Source organism: Semicossyphus pulcher, unplaced genomic scaffold (genome assembly GCF_022749685.1).
Source record: "Semicossyphus pulcher isolate SPU_LCO1_2020_fin unplaced genomic scaffold, fSemPul1.0.p SCAF_1, whole genome shotgun sequence".
Classification (NCBI taxonomy): Eukaryota; Metazoa; Chordata; class Actinopteri; order Labriformes; family Labridae; genus Semicossyphus; species Semicossyphus pulcher.
In genome coordinates this window covers 18,655,921-18,676,449 of record NW_027211603.1, presented here as the reverse complement: position 1 = coordinate 18,676,449, position 20,529 = coordinate 18,655,921, and the positions used below count along the sequence as shown (strand labels likewise).

Sequence of the window (20,529 nt, the reverse complement as noted above, 5' to 3'; positions counted from 1 at the left end):
AGTAGCTAACTTTGCGGTAGCCTACTAGGTAGATTGCATACTGTGCAGTAAAGGAGCTTTTTTATTGAAAACATTCTGCTTTGGTGCTAATGAGATTGTTGGGAGTGGACAACAACAGTAAGCTGCAGACGGTAAAACCAAAACAATTAAAAAAAGCTAAAACAGTTTATAGAGTTAAGGGGATCAGCAGAATCTGTTATACTAAATCTGTGTGTGTTTGTCAGTATGAGTGACATTTTACACATTACAGCGTTCATCACAGCTGCTTTAAATCCTTGTTCAAACAGCATATGCATCCTGTTTACCCTTTAATCGTTTAAGCCTGAAGTATTTGTCGAACAATTGGTTTATCAGCCTTTGCTTCATTCCAGTGAACTAATTAAGAATACAACCAACACCCAAAATATACAGTTTTGTGAGTGAACGTCTTCAGCCATAAGAAACATTTTCATAGCTACATGGTGTATTAGACTGAGACAGTATCAAGAAGTAAAACACTCCTTATGAATTGCAGAGCTCCTCTCTATGATCATGCTGCAGCTATTATCATTACTTAAGGGATGTTTCCAAGAGAGCAACACAAGGATAAAGCTGGTGTGTAATGACTCAAGGCTTAAAACCCATTCTGCACACAGAGACATGTTCTGTGAGCGACTAAACAGATTATCACTGCTGAAACACCAATGATTAGCTTTTATAGCTTTTCCCCTTTCAGCCTACAGTCTTTTAAGATTTCTAATAAAATGTGGATAATAAGTGAAGAGCATAATTATTATCATATTTTATATGGGGTATGTATTCAGAACAGTGATAGCAAGTTGTGTAATGGTTTGCTGTGTGAGGTTTGGAGTGTGTTATCCTCTCATGTTTTCATGTCTAGCTGCAGGCCACTGTCTATCTCTGAGAGGGTGTCAGACTTAAATTTGTCAGTGATGAGTGTGTGAGTGAGTGTGTGTGTTTTAAGTCTCAGTGGAGTGGCTGTTCACTAACACTCCACAGAAACGTGGTCTTGTTACTATGCCATGTTTGGTCCTCTAATGGCATGTATGATGTTTGTCTGAGAAAAGAACACTTTGTGCTCTGAACTCAACAACATTTTTCTGTGTCACTGTTGTTGATGTTTCTTGAAAGAGTATCAGCCTATTCCCTAAGATCACTATCAATGCACTTCACAAAAAATAGAAGCAATGGTTTTCCATGGAACTGAAAGATGTTGAGGTATTTAATAAAACCTTTGAAATGTAATGAGTAACAATTATAAGCTAATTTGCATGGCAACTGTAAGTCAAGGTAAAGTTCAAACTCATGTTGTCAGTGTTGTTTCGAGTTTTGATGGACAAAACAAAAACAATGTTAAAGTGGTTGTGGCAGATGCAGATGTAGAGCCAGTCTTAACAATATTAACTAATTAAAACGCATCATAATTTTCAAGCAAGGCGTTGTGCTTGTTGAAATTTTGCAGAATTTGCAGATTTCAACTTTAAACAGCTTTACCGACCAACAAGTAGTTCAAGTACAATGACCCTCAAATTCGACAGGATCCGTCTCCGGCGCGTTCCGTGTGCGCCGCAACCTCCAGAGTCGCCCATATCAAACAAGGCTTGTGAATCCACAGCACGTGCCGCGGCCCGTCTCTGGCGCGTCCCAGAAGCGATTCTCCGCTCTCCGGCACGCGCCGGTCTATTTTTGTGAAGCAATTTTAAGCACGTGTCAAGCTGAACAGAGCAGATCGTTCCAAACAGGAAGTCACACACGAAAGCAGCATACAGCATCCGGTCATTTCAAAATAAAACACCATGTACAGACCGGTACAGACTCCTGTTTTTTTTCTGTTTTCTTAACAACACACTGAAATCTTGAAAAAAGAAGACTTTTAATTAAGTAGTGTGCTCAGCCATGGTAGACGCACAAAAATCACGGAATGATATCCAAATGAGCAGATAATCAACCTCCTGTTCTCAACCTGTTGTTTGTATGTTGCTATGTTTAACATTGAAGTTATCGCGTGATTTTGCAATTCTCGCGCGATCTTGTGATCTCGCGAATCCAGCTGCTTGGGCCAGCGGTCCCAGCGTGGGCTCGCGCCGTCTGACAGACCAGAACTGCGGCACAGACAGAACGCGCCAGACACAGATCCTGTGGGATCCAGGCGTGACTAAGAAGAGCACAATCTTTAATTTGTTTTTATTGTTTCACCCTTTAATCATTAAAGTAATTGATTTAGTGGGTTCATCGCTGGCACACCCAACGGTAACCTCAACTGTTTACAATGAAAACAATTTTAATAGCTCCAACGGAATTTCTTCCTCTTGTTCAACAGACAATTTAACTGCTTTCATTGTTACATTTTAGCAGAAAATTACACTGCCTTCATTGATTATTCTCCATATATTACTACCCTCAGCCACAATTGACAAACTTCATTTTCACTCTTTAGTACATAGTTTGGCTACTTTACCTGCCACTTAGACTGACTTTTGTACTTCCACTGTAGCGTCCCCATCTTGAGCAATGGTGGACTCTTTTTCACTGATGGTTTGTGAATTTGTTTTGTCCTTAAGGCAGTGATGTAAAAAAAAAAAAAGATAGGCAAACAATAATACCATAGACATTGACAACGTTAAAAAACACAATATACCTGCTAAAAAGTTACACCCACAATGCAAACAATCCAAAAGACAACATTAACTGCTGCCACCATTACAGCCATTAAATAGGCTACAAAGAGCAATGCTACATTAGGGGCAGCTATGTTGTTAGCAGAATACCTTTCCCCACATCACACTCAAAATGAACAAATAGGCCTACAAAGGGCACCTTTTACATGTAAGCACTATAAACAGTCCCAGATATAACAGTGTTCATACCTTATTCATCTTCTAACTGGTTTGCAAATTGTGTAGACAGAGGAGGAGGAGCTTTCATAAACACTTCCATTACCGTGTATACCGCAATTAGCTTCATACTGGCGTTTTATTTCCGGTTTGGCGGCAGGTGACAAAAAAAAAAACCCGCCTTCAAAATAAAAGCCCCCCCCAAAAAACGTGTCAAACAAATAACACATATAACAGAAAAGACTAAATTTAACTGTGAGTAAGTATTTTAAGGGTAAACAATACATACATAGTATCCCACCGTTAATGTACCATTATCCTCCTAAATGCTTGTGTTTTGTTGTTGTTGTTGTTGTTTTTTACATCACTGCTTATGATGACTGAATTGTCTTTAAGGTATGAATGACACTGTGTCACTGTGCCTTCATATCAAACACCATGTTTGACAGCATATTTTCCTTATAGGTGATGGTGATAGTAATATCTCTTAGCATGACAGGCTCCTGTGAGTAACATGAAACATGATTTAAAATGACCAAAGTGAGACGGAAAATGAAGCTTCAGTTCCACAAAATGTCATCAGACAGCCTCAAAAGTCTGATGTCACAAACATCAGACAGCAGGTATTTATGAAGGTGTCACACACAGACAGCATTACACGCTTAATATGAAGGGACTTGTACAGTAAATACAGATTATTAGGGTTAATTAATTATTCTACGTTTATTACTCTTTGTACCTATATAATTACTCTGCACGCTTTTATTGAATGTGAGCAGCAGCCAGCAGAAGATAATTTGTTTTCACGTTACCAAATGGTTCCAGTGTCGCCAGGCGGATAGGAAATGACATATGGTAGAAAAGCATAATTCATCTGGCTGAGACACTGATACCCAACCATCTAAAAAGAAATTAATTCTGCTCCCCGGCAGCACCGCCATACAACATTAAAAACAGAAATAAATAACAACAGCTACAGAAAGACACACACTACTCTCATGTCTTATTGAAAACCAAACACCCAATAAGGCTGGATGTAGAGGAGCCTGCTTATCTGATATAGGCTGTGTGGGAGACTGCGTGGGCTCTTTATGTGTCTGTACGTGCAGCAGTGAATGGGATTTGATTGGGTGGGCGTATCAGTGTGTGTAGTATGTGAAGGCATTGCTTCGTTATGCATGCAAGAGCCACTATCAAACAGGAACATGACGAAAAATGGTTTGCATATGCATCAGTGTCCATAATTACAAAGTAGATTTCTTGGCGACTATCTAGGATTGTTGACCATCTCTAAGCGAGCACTGGAGAGCGTTCAAATGAGGATTATCTCCTCCAGCACAGCACGGCACAGTTTAGCACTGTATGTCATTGATTAAGCTTGCCTATATTACATGCCAACACACATCCCCCTTATATAGTGTTTCCCTGTGTCTTATAACAAGTGCACCCTCTCCTAAAGACCAACATGTACACTGAAAAAGTAAAGAATTATACAATATATGATTTATTCTACATAAATAAATCAAAATTATGCTACTAATAATAGTACTTTCCCATTAATTTAATGGGTCAAGTATAACCGGATTCAGAGGTTTTAAAACAACAGTACGGCACATCTGACCTTCTGTTTATTTAATTTAATATCTGCTGACTTTGGAGAACAATTCCCTGAATTAAAGGGCCAGGGAAATTCACCCTAAAAGCCAAACAAAATTATTCTATACAAGAAGTAATGTCTGAGATAAATAAGTATGTCATTAAGGAAAATGTGCTCCCAAATAAACATACTTCAGCTCCAGGTTATTTATTCTTTACTCTATGCAAAATTAATTTCTAATAAGCCTATCAGGACACAAACAGCATTATATGTCAAATGGTGATAGCAAGTAATCAGGTTCATTCACCCGTTACACCTAAATAGTAATAATATTTGTTATTCAATATAGCCAATTAAAAATAACGTGTTATTTTATACTATAAGAAGAATGTAACACTGAATGGAAGAAAAGCAATGATTAAACAGCAGTGTATGTTCACTTGTAAAGCATATACCATCGCAGGATATGGAACAAAGAAATGCATTGTGCGTCATACTTCAAATATTATTTTAACGGTAGCATAAATAAAAAAAATCTGGCATTTGCAGACAGACATGACATAACAGCGTAGCTTTGCTTTTGTATTCTCACGGCTCTGTCATTGATTTTCATGTTTATATTCTGACCTCTTCTCTCCACTCAGGAGAGATGAATGTGACAGGTGAATGAAAAGACTCTTTTTGTGTGCTCGCAGCACAAACAGGACTATAGTGAGCATTAAATCAACCAATTCTAAATGCATTCATCTCTTTATTTGTCGAATACGGGTACTTAACACTTCTACTGATTGATATGTCAGTTTGTGTTAGATATTCAAAGTGTGTCTGGTAGTAACAACAGACCTTTTTTAATATAGACATTTTTACATGTACAGTAGTGGCAGGAAAAAACACAAGTGTTCAATAGAGTTATTATTATATGACTGTGTACGTCTTCTTTAGGTGTTAGTATTGTTCATGCTGTCTCATTCACATGGCTTCCTGTAGCAATATACTGTAATAAAGACATATTTAATGCTGTGCTTTCCCACAACATACCAAGTACAAAGTCCAGTGATAGGGGCTTTGCTACAGATGTTGATTTGATTATTACTTAACATTTCATATAAACTGTTATGCTTTCTGCTATTCACACAATAACAAGAATTGTGTTAGAATACAAACAGGTAAAATAATCAGTAAAATGTACGGGCAACCTGTAGGCCAATCTAAAATGAAGATATTAAGTGTATCTGGATTGTTTGACATACTGTATCAATAGGTTGAGTGTAACTGAATATATGTACATAAGAACCAGTACAAGTGCAGATACTATAAATGAGAGAGTAAGTGTTGAGGATATTGAGGAGAGTAAAGAGAAGACAGTTTAACATTCAACTTTAGCAATTAAGCAGTTTTTAATCATCTTGTCAAGTTATACTAACTCAGACAGGAACAGGAATATACAAATGCATACAAGAAAATTGTGTGAAATTACAAGAAATAAGTATGTAAACACCTGATTTAAGAAACAAACAAACAAAACTGGTGTGATTTTCACTAATCTAAAGGAACAAAATTGGTACATGAACAATAAACAGTTAATTGGTTTATGACTAAGTCTACAACTCTGTAGAAACAACCATTTTATTTTTTCTTTGTTACATTTTACAAGTTTAACACAAGATATTTATCAGGGCACAAGTATCTTGTGTTTATTTCAAATAAAATCTCTGTAGACCTGGGAAAAAAGTAATAAAGAGAGTCTGTAGAAAAAAATTAGGTTGCCTTTACTTTGAAAAACTCACATGTTGGTAGTGTCTAAAGCTTGAGAGAACAGGCTAATCTAGGAGGTTGTGAAAAAGTCAAGTTTGGCTTGAAGTGAAAATTCTTGAGGTGTGAACAGGTGGAAAACAACACAACGATAGAGTTTGTGGTAAGTTCTACGTCTGTGTTTGTGCTGTTCTTCAAACAAACACACTCAATTGGCTTGTAAATTGCTAACAGTTGTAGCCAAGTTGTTACATGAGCTCTTTGAGCAAAATACAAACTGCATAAATATTCCACTAGTCAAATGTGAATAAAGTGAGATGGAAATACATGTAGGAACAGTCCAACATAATATGTAAAAGCTGTAGGCTATTGTAAGAAATAAGAATGAGCTCCCTGTTAGAATTAGCACTGAAAATGCAGATGAAAACGGAATTGAAGTTAGCCTAAATGTCATTCTTAACAATAACTGAGTAGGCTACACTAGGCTACTTACTTTCAGTATCAGTTACATATGGTTTCTGTAACATGCTGTTATTCCCAAATGACTCATACTAGGCTATAACACTCTGACAAAAGACAGAAAAGAATGATGTGGAAATATACCTGTGTTAAAATAGTGACATGCACATTAAATAGACTCCTGTGATTGGAATTAATGATCATACGCCAACATGTCACATGGACTTAAATGCAGTGTTTTCATGGGAGTGGCTTAGTGTGTTAGGGGAGTGGCTGGCTTGTTCACACATTTTGCCTTGTTCATCACTACGACAGGCAGAGCCGAAGGCTGGACTCGTATACTCAGTGTACTACATCATATTCACTAATTACACCATCTGTGGACTGTTGTTTTGCTTGTTTTACAAAGCCTCAAATCGCTGTACTGTTTAGTAGACGGGCGCGTGCAGACAGCAGCAGCTAGCTTACTCAAACTGCTTCACCAACTAGTTTTCTAAGTTGGAGAAATTAACTTCTAAAGAGACACAGCGGAGGATACGGACACTTTTTTGAGTTGTTTTGACGTGCGGACATACCACCCCGTTATCACTTAATTGCAGTATTCATTTTTCTTTTTCCTGCATGTAAAGGGGGAGGAAAAGGAGGTGGACCCACGCTCAGCCGCCGGTCTCGTGGCTTCTTTGTATACAGCAGCAGCTGTGTGTAAATGCATGGGCACACAGCGTCTACTGCTCCTTGAGGGACAGTTTATTCGGCTCAGTCCAACCTTCCTGTGGGCTTCCTCAGAAATGAAGCGGCTGAACCAGGTGTAGAAGAGGAATATCTCAACTTTACCCGTACCCTTTTATCCCAGTGTCTCATTTACCCCAACAAAGCTTGGGTCAGTTTCACCGCCTCTCTTTCTCCGTCTCTCTGTGTGCGCTTGGATTGTAAACGGCAGAAACAAATTGGTCTCCGTGCAGAGCAGGCTACAGCTACAGCTGCGCGGCTCCCTCACTCACACATCATGGATGTAAGGTTTTATCCGTCTGCTGGAGGAAATTCTATCCCGGGAGATCCACCAAACCTGGATTTTGCTCACTGTTTGGGCTACTACAACTTCAATAAGGTGAGAAGCCCCTCTGTTTTGTGTTGAAACTACGACTGCGTCGAAACTCCGGGCTCATCCAGGATTAATGACTGAAAATCTCCCTAAAACTTTGTTGAATTAAAGCCAATTATATGCTAATTTTCCTAGTTGCCTCCACGTGTTCCTCCCTGACTCTAAATCTTAATTGCCTTAAGTTTCTTAATTAGTCCTCCCCTCTCCTGCCACTAACTTTGTTGTTGTGTATTAGTAATGAAAATGAGAGCACGAGACAAGTGTAGTGGCACAGTGTTACTTCTGTCCAGCCTCACTGCACTGCCAAACTCTGACCAGACTGAGTGATGTGATCCACAGTCATGGGCGCTGTTTGCTATACAGTAACATGCTCTGTAACATCACTGATGGATCATTGCATCAGCACCCTACTTTGTACTGTATGCATTAATGTGATGATAGTGAGATACAGGGGATCAAGTTTCAAATAAAGTGCTTTGCTGCTGCTGTGATCCTGTTTCACATCCACCCACCTCATTAAATGTTGTAGAAACACACGTAGATGTTTTACTTTATTCTCTATAATACTTTATTTGGAGTATTTAATAAGCCTTTCTGAATATCAATTTTCAACTTCACCGCTTTAACAATAAACACAAAAACACACAGGAAGAGAAACAGACGGCATGGTTTTTATCTGGTTTGTAATAATACATTCATTGTCAGCATTGCACTGTTATGCACTTAAACATGACATGAGTTATCACTCAGACTTTTATACTAATAGCATGACGTACACACAGTTTTATCTACTCTGTCCCAGGTTACATAGCCTCTTTCTGGTCTGTTTACAAGTTGTTTTATTCACTTCCCTCCCTGTATACAAGCAGCCCCGTTTCTAAGCTGTGGATAACAACATTGCTGAGGTCTGACAGGTTTATTAACTCTCGAACAAGAGGCAGAGGTTATGTAAAACACAGATGATGGTTTATGATACTGTCAGTGATGTAACACCTGAACAATTTGGCCCGTTATCCATCAGGAGCTTGACTGCCTTGTACCCGAGCAAGAGGGAACATCACTATGACAGACTAATGACACAACAGCAGCGTGCTGTTTTTGCAAAGTTTAAACAATAGTAACCTCTACATCCCCCCACTTCCCTCACACGCACAAGCACACACTCACCACCCCCCTCTCAAATTATTCAGCCCTTCAGTGGAGCTCTGTTTGCCCCTTGCAATCTGATTCTGTTCAAAACAGTTACCAGGTTTGTCTCACTGTTTCATCAGCTCTTTGTCATGTGGCCAAGTTGTCATATGTGCCCAATTTCATCATGTCTTCATCAGCCTTGAGAAATTTTAACTACATTGCTTTGAATTGGTGTAAGAGTTGAAGCGCTGTTTTATTCGTGCTCATAAATTCCCCAGGTCACTTGAAATGTTCCATCTGTAACAGTAATTGGCTACAATGCAAGAGAAGGTAGAGCGAGAGGGAGGGTGGTGAGAAGGTGCTTATCCAGTATCTCCACCAGTTATGTTGGAGAGAGAGAGGGAGAGTACAAAGCATGCATTTCATGCTAATTACAATGCCTTTCCATGGTGAACAAATGGGCTCTTTTTCATGCATCTTTCAAATAAGCCTCCAATTTATTTGAATCAATCCGCTGAAAGGTAGCACAATGCAGAGCCGTTTGTCATCCAGGAGATGTGGCATGCTTACAAGTCACACAGAACTGAAGCTTTCCTTCTTTAATCTATTTATAAGCTGTCACAGCACCTTTTGCACACAGCAAAACTTCCACTGGAGTCACAGTTTTGATTTGAAAACAGGCAATACCCTGTGAAAACGCTGGCACAGGAAATGTTCAATTTTAATGACAACAGAGACAGAATGGCCCAGAGGCACTTTGACACATCAGAGATTCTTTTAAATTTACAGAAAAATCCAAACGAGTGGCACAAACTTAATTAGGTGCTGCAGTCATGACTAATGAAGCTGCCTGTTTCTTGGCACTGAGATGAAGGAGGAACAGCGGTGCTGAGGAGAAACATGCCACAACTTCACACAGCTGAATAATGCCCATAAAATAAATTCAACAAGAAAAATCACTGGCTGTAATGTGGTAGAATTAAACACAGTGCCTTTTATCTAAACTGTCTTTAAAGCTAATGCATATGCTTTTATTCCTGTGGGTTTCAAACATTTAAATGCAGAGAGTCCAGGGCTGTCACAGCAGGCGCTGGTTCTCTTAAAATACCTTAACTTTAGGCTGAACACGGACCAGCTATGCTCAAGGGCAAACCCACTAAGGCCCCTACTTTTACTGATTGGTTGTTGCTTCAAGTTGCTTTGTTTTCAATTTCTCTGTGATAACGACTATTGGTTTTACTGGCTCTTTGGCTTGGCTCAAGAACATCTGCTTGTAGTCAGTTAATGTTGTTAAAGTTTGAAAACCCTGGGCTTATACATATATTAATGCATCTAGATCTCATTTGTCCTATTTCTTACTTTGATGAATTCAGTGATGCAAGACTGCTTTAGTTATGTGTTTTTTTTCTGGGCAAGCTGTTTAGTCGTGCACAGCATCAACCAAAGACAAGGAGCTGTTTGGATTAGACTGGTTTGGTTATTTGTAAAATGTGATTGACTTTAATGGTTTCAAGAAAGGGAGCCAATGTTATCCACATATTTATGGCCATCTGGTCTGTTTTTTCTGAGGATTTAATAATGTTTCAGATACCATATCCACTAAGTGTGGGCTGTCATTAACTCCAGGCACAGAGAGAGAGACTGAAATTACCAACAGATGTTAATACAAACTCTTCACCTGTACTGCTGCGAACACTTGAGTTTGTTAAACTGAAACCAACACAACTGAGACATCAGGAGTCTTTGTAGTTTAGAGTTGGCCACACATCAGAGTATTTTAATCAATATTTAAGAAGCATATAAGATACATGGACAAAGAGCTTCATAGCACTAATACATAGAAAGAAAGTTGCAAACTCTAAAGTTGTCATAAAATTCCTAATAAATGAAACCCTATGTTTGCATATTTTGTGGTCTTTCTGTGCAATAGCCATTCAATGTATTGACAATGTGCAGTACCTGTGTATACAAATTGTTAACAGTGGAGCCACCATTCCAGCACTGTGCATCTACCAAAAGGGAATGGTCATATTTGCTATTAATTTCCATCAGTACGTTGCAGGCAACAGGCTGCACAATGCCAGCTCCTCAGCAAGGTAAACAGCTTTGTTGTCTTACGCTGCTGTGGAAAAATTTGCCTTGTTTAGCATGAAGTCATCATGGTTGTAAATATTGTTGACTGGCTTCTTCATTAAAGCACGGTTAATAGTTTGGTTAGTTGCATTGTTAACGGGCACATGTTGCCCCATTTCGTAGTTCACGACCAGTACCTGCCAAAGCCGTGTTTGGTGCATCAACTCTACATCCTCAATATAAAACAAATTCCCCTTTGTTCCCTGTTTACACTGCACATTAGTAACGCCCTCCTGGGAATTTCTGACTTTCATCTACTCACCTGTGATATGAAAGACTAACTGTGCTGTAAAAACAAATGATGAGGAAGTTGTTCAGACTGAAAGACTGGACATGATGATGAAGGGCTGCAGCTGCAATTATCACAGGATTTTATTGAGCCTGTAAAAAGTGGTGGTGGAGAAACAGAAGCCTGCTCATGGTTCATTTGGGCCTTACTGACCCATCCATATGTAAAGGAACTAAAAGCCACAAAGACTTAAAGAGCTGAGGGAAGGATCTTAGTGAATTACAGTACTTCTACAGCAACAAACCCTCTGCCAATAACCTCTTATTGTGTCCTTACCATTGTGGGCCTGTCCTCCTTTTGTCTTTGCTGTCCTCTGTGGGAGGGAAGGGGTTAACACTCTGCTCAACCAGGGGGCCTTGTGCATCTCTCCAGTGTACACAGCTGGTGCCATTTCATCACACACATTCTAAACATATCCAAACACAGCTTTAAAAGTGTGTGTGCACTGATGCTGTATGTGTGTGTTGGGGGTTGGGCTGTAACCTCAGAGGCTTTGTCAAACTCTGCACTTGATGGATTTGACTTCAAGGTGCATGTTAAATGTTTGAACGTCCAGGACGTGAATAGCTGATGTGTTTTTGCGGAGTCTTTTAATTGTAGCTTGTCAGGAGATGTAGCTCAACAGATTTATTAAACACCTAATTTTCCCACTGAGATTACAGAGTGTTATTTTTAGTCCGCCTGCTGGAAGACACACTGTACTTTGACTTCCTGCTTCTAAGAATGACTGCTCTGTGTGACAGACCGCACTGCACATACGTCTGATGTTAGCGATACATTAATGCACAGCTCTCACTTCATGCGGCGTGTTTTAACACTTATTTGTGCTGAACAAAGCTGATGATAGATGCTAAGATCCTTCACTGATGTGTTAGCAGTAAAAAGACGTTTTGCAGAAACTCAATAAATGTTTATGAAAATGGACTTTTAAGCCTCTGAAGAAGAGACCTTAACTGGAGCTGTAGCAGCCTTGTATTAAACTATCAGCCTGATTCTTCCTGATTCCTGTTGCAGCACATTATCGCAGCTGTCACTCTCCTTATTTTGCTGAGATGTTGACATATGGCGCGTTTGCAGGCGCACACGCAGCAGCCAAATCCTTTGAATTTCTGTTCATTTTCAGCTTGTTTTACAAGTTAAATCTGATGATTTGAACCAACAGTCTGAACCTGTGGGAAACATTAGACCAGGTTGTCTGCTTTGTTTACGAGGTGGATATGAGAGAGGCTCTGAAATCTTAGACAGACATAGACCATTACCCAGATCAGCACTCGTAAAGACCTTCTGTACCGCTGCCATCACTGCTCATAAATCCACTTCATTATGTCTCTGCGCGCATTACTCAGCAGACCTCACACTCAAAAGTTCTTTCTCAACCTACCATGCATTCTGTCCCTCTGACATGCCTGTAGTCACCTTGCTTGCAAGTAGTTTGCCTTGTATATCCAGTCAGGAATCTGTGCTGACATGTTGAATGTTTTTTCACATCAGATCTGTGTATCACTTTGTTTTTCTCGTGGATTAGCCCCGGCAGTGTTTGTCCCCACTGAACTAAAACAACACGGACTATTTGTAGCTATGTGCTTCTTTCAAAAACATCTCTTTCAGTGATACATGAAAGACATGAATCCACAGGAGAGCCACATTTGTTACTGGATTTTGATCATGTACACAACGTCACTATATCTTACATCAAACCATGTAAGTGCCTGAGGAAAATATGTTTATTTTGACATCCGAAGTCATGAAAGAAGAGATGTTTTTTCAGTTGTAAATATTCTCTCTGGTTATTTAAAAAGCTTGTAAATGAACATTAGTATTTTTTCTGATAGCCTTATAAACATTCAGGGTAGAGTTTTAGGATTTGATCATCTTGAGATCAGACTGAAATAACACTTGACTCCAGGACCAAAAGCACATCAGAAAGCCAAATGTCCTAGGTTGGATATTTGTCACTGACATAAAATGATCAAATCTACTTTTTGGGTTACTCATCTTGTGATATCAAAGGTAAAAATAACCTCCTGCATGTGTCTAATAAGAGTTTCTCATATGTTTCCGTCTCCTCTAATCAAAGCACGGCCCCTCACAGGAGATATTTTTCCACCATGATAAACTGTTTTAATCTGGGTTCGGTTCACTACATCTCTGACAGCCTCAACCTTGCTGACTTATTAAAAGGAAGAGGAAAAACTCGCCGTGCCCCAGAAAAACTGCTTTTACCCTGAATTAAGCAGTTTTCAAAAGGACCAGTCAATCACTTCTGGTTGGCTGATTCAATAAGTGTTGTGTCCCCTTTGTGGTTAGCCTCGCTGTTAAGACACATTCATTTTTAAAGCTTTCCAGAGAGGCAGCCAGTCCGTGTTTCATAGATCTAACGTCCAATTCTCTTAATGGGCTCACTGACTGTATCAAAACGTTCAGCTGTTTTCCTTTTAACTTCACTTGCTTGACTTAAGCCCTTTTTCTAAGCCCTTTTCAAGGAGCAGAGGCCAATGATGAATGTCTATGTCTCACACTGTTATGGGTGATATTTTGTAGGCTGGAATAGTTGAAATCATTGCTGCTATCTGCACATTAAACGACTATCCTACAGCTGTTCCTTGTATATTTGAATATCAGCTTCCAACCTGGCAAATACAGGATAACACATTATTAAAAATTTAGATATTATTCCCACAACACATAAATCAACCAAACGAGAAGTAATGTGTGGGTGTTGGATTTGTTTCTATACTCACATTTAGCTGTGAGATTTACCTGAAGCAGTGACCGCGTGGCCGCTAACCGAAGCAGCCCACTCATAAAAATATTACTCACTCCTCCGACTATTGTTCATATGTCAGGCTGACTGTGGATTTCTTCCTCATTATCGGCGTACAGGCTGCAGGTGTGTGTAGTATTACATGTTACTCAGTGTGATTAATCCAACCCTTTCCACCTGCCCCCCCCCCCCTCCTGCATCACACATACCCATAATGCAGTGTGTTACCAGGCTGCACTACAAGGACTGACAATAGTAGCAGGTGTGCAAATATACCTCAGACCTGTTGAGCAAACAGCGTAAACAACGCAGGGAAATAAAAGTTTTATTTGAACGGTGAAATAGATGGGCTGTCGGAGCAAACTGGCGCAGGAGAGTTCAGGAGACTTTAAATACAACTGGTTCATCACACAAAAAACATGTAAGCACTTTAAGTTACATCTGTTAGAAGATCACGCTTCTGCAGCTTGTAGTTACAAAAACAATCACGGCCACTGTTTTGTTCTGTTTTTGCAGGATTCTGTTACATGCTTTGTGTGCGTCTTCTGCATAACTGTCACTGTCAAACACCCCTCTCAAATAGGCTCTGCTTGTGGCAGTTGAATAATGTCTGAGCAGTCACTGCTACAGCAACTATAACTGCAGCCTATAAAGCTACTTCACCCCTTAGATGAGGTTTAATAGTCACATAGAATTTAAAAACGTCCCTCTCACCCTGCCACAGTTTTTTTTTGCCATATTTCATTGAATGAATCAATCAGGGTCTCCATACACTGATGGAGCATTGTCTTGCTTTAGCGTAATGAATGAAACAGCTGTTCTTAGATGAACATGTTTGCTCTTCTGTCTTCCCTTTACTTGGTTTGTACAATTTGTACAGTTATTTTTACTCAGCCTACAGAACTTGAGTATTTGTGCAGACACATACTGACCTTTTTCAATATTGATCTAAGATTGTAATCTTCTGTCGCTCCAAACCAAACGCTCTGAGTTGCCTAAACATAATCAGTAAAATATGAATCATGCTTCAGTTGCCAGGACCTTTTGTGTTAGGTAAGACAAATCAAAGAAATTCTGCAGGGAGCACATTTTCTAGAAAACACTCATTACATCACTCTTACATCATTCTTTTGGCTATAATTGCAGAACAACTGCATTCATTAAAAAGAGCAAAGCTCTCAGCATGTTCCTCAAATATCACCGCTTTGAGGATTCTTTATGTCCGACTCTTTATGTCAGATCCAGCTAGCTTAAATCATGCAGTATTCATGAATCAAACTACTTTTTATTCACTAACACGATCAAAAGGAACAATGGACATGGCCTCAGTTAAAGCTCCGGCCACATAATATAGGTCCGTGCCCCGAAACCTCGACTGGGATCATGAATGGGCTCCATGAAATTCTTGAGCCGACTTCTGATATTTTGGGGAGTTGAAGTGGAGGCTCATTCACAGCATGTCCTTGTTTATTGTGATGTGTGTGTTTTTGCTGGCTCGGGGAACCCTCACATGTGGTCATGGTGTGGTATGGCAGAAGTAGAAACGAGATCAAGGTCTGTGAGGCCTCAGCTTTGGCAGGGTTTCCATCTCCTGGACTGCCACTGATGAGTCTTTCAAATGACATATCTTGCAAGGAAACTGATCTAGTTCCTCGTCGTTGGTGGTTCTGATTCACTGTGTGAGTGTTCAAATACCTGCACGGCCGAGGGAAATGGATCTCCCCTTTTTAGTCTCCACTACATTTGTGTCTCTCCCGCTGATAAACAAGAAGAGAAGCTGAATGATTACACTGTTTCAAAGGCATTACAGGCGGCTGATTAAAGTGTTAGGTTGGAGTTAGCCAAGGTTAACCGTCCATAATGAAACACTTTGAAAATAATGATACGCTGCATGGTTTTATGAGAGCTTGTGGCTGCTCCGCTCAGCAGTGGTGACCTTCAGCAGTTCCACGAGCTAACCGTAGCAATCCCGAGCACCCCTGTGGTTTCCAGACTCCGCTAGCTTTTGATATGCATCTAGGACAGCAGACCTGGTACAAGTCTCTGTCTGTAACCATTACTGTGTCACTGGGGTGGCTGACCATCTTCACTTTCATCTCTAATCATAAGATAATGTCTCCAGCTACTGCTTTGATTTGTCAATGTGGAAATGTGGCACAGCAGGCCTCGACAAAGTTGTCAGGAAAGTGCCGTTTTACATCAAGTTTTACTTTTAAGTCAATCAGGCACACAGATGTTAGAGTAAAAGAAACTTCAACTAGAGTCGACTACATAACCCAGTCGAAAGTTATGGATTGTATTAAGACAGATTATTGTCTGAGTAGTATTACAGCATTTGAAAGTACCTGTCAGCTGTTGTTGCAGGACATGTGGCCTGTAATTAAAAACAGCTGCATGTTGTGCACCTGGGTAGTCTGGATTATACTCTTGCCAATGTTTTAAGTTTCATGTTAGAATCTGGCTCCAGTATCTACTATACCTTTGCTGAACAAGTAATACATATGTAGAAAGAGGAACAACAGTATTATCTTTGGCTGGCAGGTACAATGCTTTCAGGATGTTACACTGCAAGTAATAAGCTGTATGTTCTTTTCCTCACATATAAAACCCTATTTACTCTTTGTATAGAACACCAAAGGTGTGTAAAAAGAGTCATATTTATAATTTGCAAATGTGTACATTTTGTTTGCTGATAATAATAAAGTAATAATAATAAAAAAAGTAAATGCAGTAATAGATTTTTTTATCCTGTTAGTGAGGAAAACAAACAAAGGCGAAAACATATTTTATTAGGAGTAAAGTGTCGGCGAATACAAACGTAGCTGAACCTGTTCATATTGACTGGTTTACGTGGCAGGGAGGTGACTCATTCAGAGACAGCTGCACATTCAGCTTTACTATTTGTTGGTATTGATATTTTCCGAAGAACACATTCTTATTAGTAACTAATTAACAAATAAGAATAATTGCCCGGTCCTTTCATTCATCAACACAGTCTCTCATAACAGGCAAGCTTCAAGCAGGAACAACAAAGTAGTACATAAATCAAAGTAGTTTCCTTTGCCAAGCCAGAACCCCCTGGGAGGTACCTCGGTGCTTAATTAAAATCCAGGAGGATCATGTTTTAAGTGTAGGTGAGGCGAACACTGAATAACAATGACAAATCATGCCCCGGAGCATTAGTGCTGTGTTTTGGAAAAGAATAACACCATCTCTATTTTTTTTCTGTAGAAAATAAATGAGATTTAATGGGGAAAAAAAGCTGTTTTTAGTGCATTGTGGCACACGCACTGTGGTGAATAATTTAGCCCTTCCTGGCTGCAGAACCTGCCAAAACCAGCATTGATATATTAATCTCTTAATTACCCAAACAGGATTATAACGAAACAGCTCATTATTAGGCATTATTTGATGGCTTATCCTTTACAGTGCACCGTTTGTCATCCTGTTAATGCCTTGCAATGCTTCACGTGTATGTGCCAGCTGAAGGATGCAACCATACTTTTGTGGAAATGTCACAGGTTGCTTACCTTCCTGCTGGTCATGCCAGACCAGGCTGTTTCAGCAAAACCCCTGAAAGTAGGTTGTGCAGTGATGCATTGAATTGATTTGTAACATTGGAGAATTTGTTACTTCTTATTTCCATTTGTATTGTAAATGAGCTTTTTGGTTGATGGGTTGCCGTGGTTGGCAAGATATATGTAAACAAATACATTGCAAAAGAAATGCAATGCAAAAATAATGCAAAACACCTATACTATATATATTATTAGGCCTTCATATCTTCTTCATATCCTGTATTGTGTGTATTGTAGGATGTCAGAGGCCACGGTGGCCGTCCTCTGGGCCATTGTTGTCAGAGTTTCTCGATCCGACAGTTGTGCAGTGACCAGGTCATCTCACACTGACTGCTCTCTTGGCTCCAGCAGGAGATACTTCTGTAAATCATTAGATGAAACATGATGTTGGTCTGATTTTCTAGGGACAGCAATCGCAGTATGAACTGTCCTACATACGGCCGTTTCTGCAGGCGTCATAATTTTGGTGCACACTAGCTCTTAGGAGAGGCTAAAAAAAGAAAAGTACATTAAAAATTGGAATGTGTGTAGTTATCAGCAGAAAAAAAACTCTCCCAAGTCAAATCCGCTCAATTACAGAGCTCTGGAGAGCTATCCCCAAGCAACCCTTCCATTGGCTAATCAGTCACAGCAAACTGCAGTGGTGAATATTTCAGACTCCACAGATTTGAATGAAGACATCATGATTATTCCACTGTTGTACAGGACCCTCCAATCATTTCAGAGGCCTTCAGCTGGAGCCAGCGAAAACTGCATAACTCCTGACGTAAGAAGGGGAGAAAAGTGGAGGGAGAAAGGCAAACACAAGCGCTGTCAGTCAATGTGGCGAGCTAATTGGGTCGATCTCTTTAGTGGAGATGAATGAAGAGATTAACTCTCCCTATGTGTCCAGTGAATCTCCCCCTCTGGCTGCAGGTAAATTAGCTGATGACAAGTTGACAGTGGGAATTCTGCTTCTCACTCTGAATTAAACCTGCAGTCAGAATTTCCAGCATGGCGCCCCCTGTTGAAATAACTAATTTTCTCATTGCAGGCTTTGTTTACTTATTGATTATTGGATTAGTGACAATTATCTTTCAGGGTTTATTAACTGAATGCACCTGACTGACATGGGAAACCGTTTTACATGTGTTCTAGGCTATGACAGGTTTCATTGCATTAGTGTTAGAGGTTGTTTACCTTTCTACCTCTGCCTACTAAACAACAGGAAGCCGGTCGGCCACAATAGCACATGGTCTGATGCTCTCTGCTGAGTATATATACTGGTAGAGAGTTGGAGTAGCCGGTCAAACATGACCCTAATGGAGACAAATGAAGAGTGATAGAAGATGTGCAAGGGAAAGGTGTGAGTGCAGAGCGGACTGTGCAGCTCTCATTTATTTTGTAGGAGAAACTCTCAGCATGATCCTAAAATAGAGGTCAAGGCTCAAATACAGAAAATGTCAGTGACCCCTTTTTTAAGCCAGCTGCGCTGGAGAGATGGGCTGAAAGTGCTTGGAAGGAGCTGTGGTCAAAGGAGGACATCAATACAGATATAAAGGTACAAATACAACATGAGGCTTTTATTTTCTTTTACACTTTCATGTGCAGTAATGTTGGAGCAAAAGATCATCCACAGGACAGCAAGAAAAACTTCATGTTTTTGTACCTAACTCTAACTTTTTAACTGTAGTTTGTGTATAATGTGCATGCAAGTGTAGGATTGTTGTAATCAAATGGATAACACCTCTTTGCACAAAAGTACCACTAAGGAAATTCAGTCTAGAGAACATGGTTGCATTTTATAGGCCACGCGCTGACAAGTGTCATCAACAGAAAATATTTCTACATGGAGCTTTTTTCTTTTTTTCCATGTGTAAACACTTTGCTAACTTACCTTGTTCTCTTAAAAAAGCTCTGCTTTAATTCACAGCAGACCCCCAGGTCTCCGTGTGCCTTTGATCACCAACCTGTCATTTTACACAGAGGGAAGGAATCATTTCTGCGCTATGACTAAAAGATGTGTAGTTCGTCTTTGTTCTGAATCTCTTGAAATGTCAGCGCGATGATATGGAATCAAAGTTGAAGCTTAGTGTTTGTAATTATTCAAAGCTGGCATCTTAATCTCACGATGCTTTAGAAGTAAGAAATGTTAAAGTGACATTTTGAGTTTAAATACTGCTAAAAACATTAGTGAAGCACTTAGCCTGATGGTAGCTGTCACAAGAAAAACAATGTCTGCGACTCAACAGCCGTCAGGTTTGCTAATGATGTCCCGGTGTGCTGTCAATCCACCAGATGAACGGACAATAGTATGCCAAGGAGAAAATGCTTGAAATAGCTAATTGCTTCTAAGAGCCTGCTCAACCATTCTGTAACTACTACATGTTCACAGATGTCTCTTCCAGCTGCTGTTTCATTATGGAGCTCAAAGACATTACAGATGCAATGCACTGGTTTTCTTTATGAGCCTTTGTTGTTGTAGATTAAGTCGTAATGATTATAGATGCATTACTGCAACCGCAGGAGGAGTAAAAAAAACCATGGCACACGCATGAACAGCACAACATCTATACGCGTGCGTTTTTATTATTTTACCTAATAAGCCCCAGCCTGTTAATCTCTGCCAACTTGTTGATCGTCATTTTGGAGACACATTTCTGGAGAGCAGCCGGAGAGTATTTGCAGCCGGACCTCTGTCAGTAGCGCCAAGCAACACAGCCACAAATTGGAATGTGGTACAGCTCTGGGAAAGCAGCCAAGATTTAAATTAGACAATAACCTCTGCTCTCTCTATATTGCCTCTCTTTTCCAGCTGCAGGCCGAGCCATTTGTTTAATACAGTCAGCCCTGTAGTATATAATAGACTGATATATGAGTCACCGCTCAGCAGTTTGTGTTTTTCAGATTT

The 20,529-nt window shown here is 39.8% G+C and overlaps 1 protein-coding gene across 1 annotated transcript in view; it reads left to right on the top strand.

Moving 5' to 3' along the window:
- Nucleotides 1-7,648: 7,648 nt before the first annotated feature.
- The window catches only part of tox3 (TOX high mobility group box family member 3), a 37,806-nt gene continuing 24,925 nt past the window's right edge, over nt 7,649-20,529 (top strand). Inside the window, exon 1 of the mRNA XM_069659748.1 lies at nt 7,649-7,750. Coding sequence (XP_069515849.1) covers nt 7,649-7,750 — 102 coding nt within the window. The remainder of the gene's footprint in view (nt 7,751-20,529) is intronic.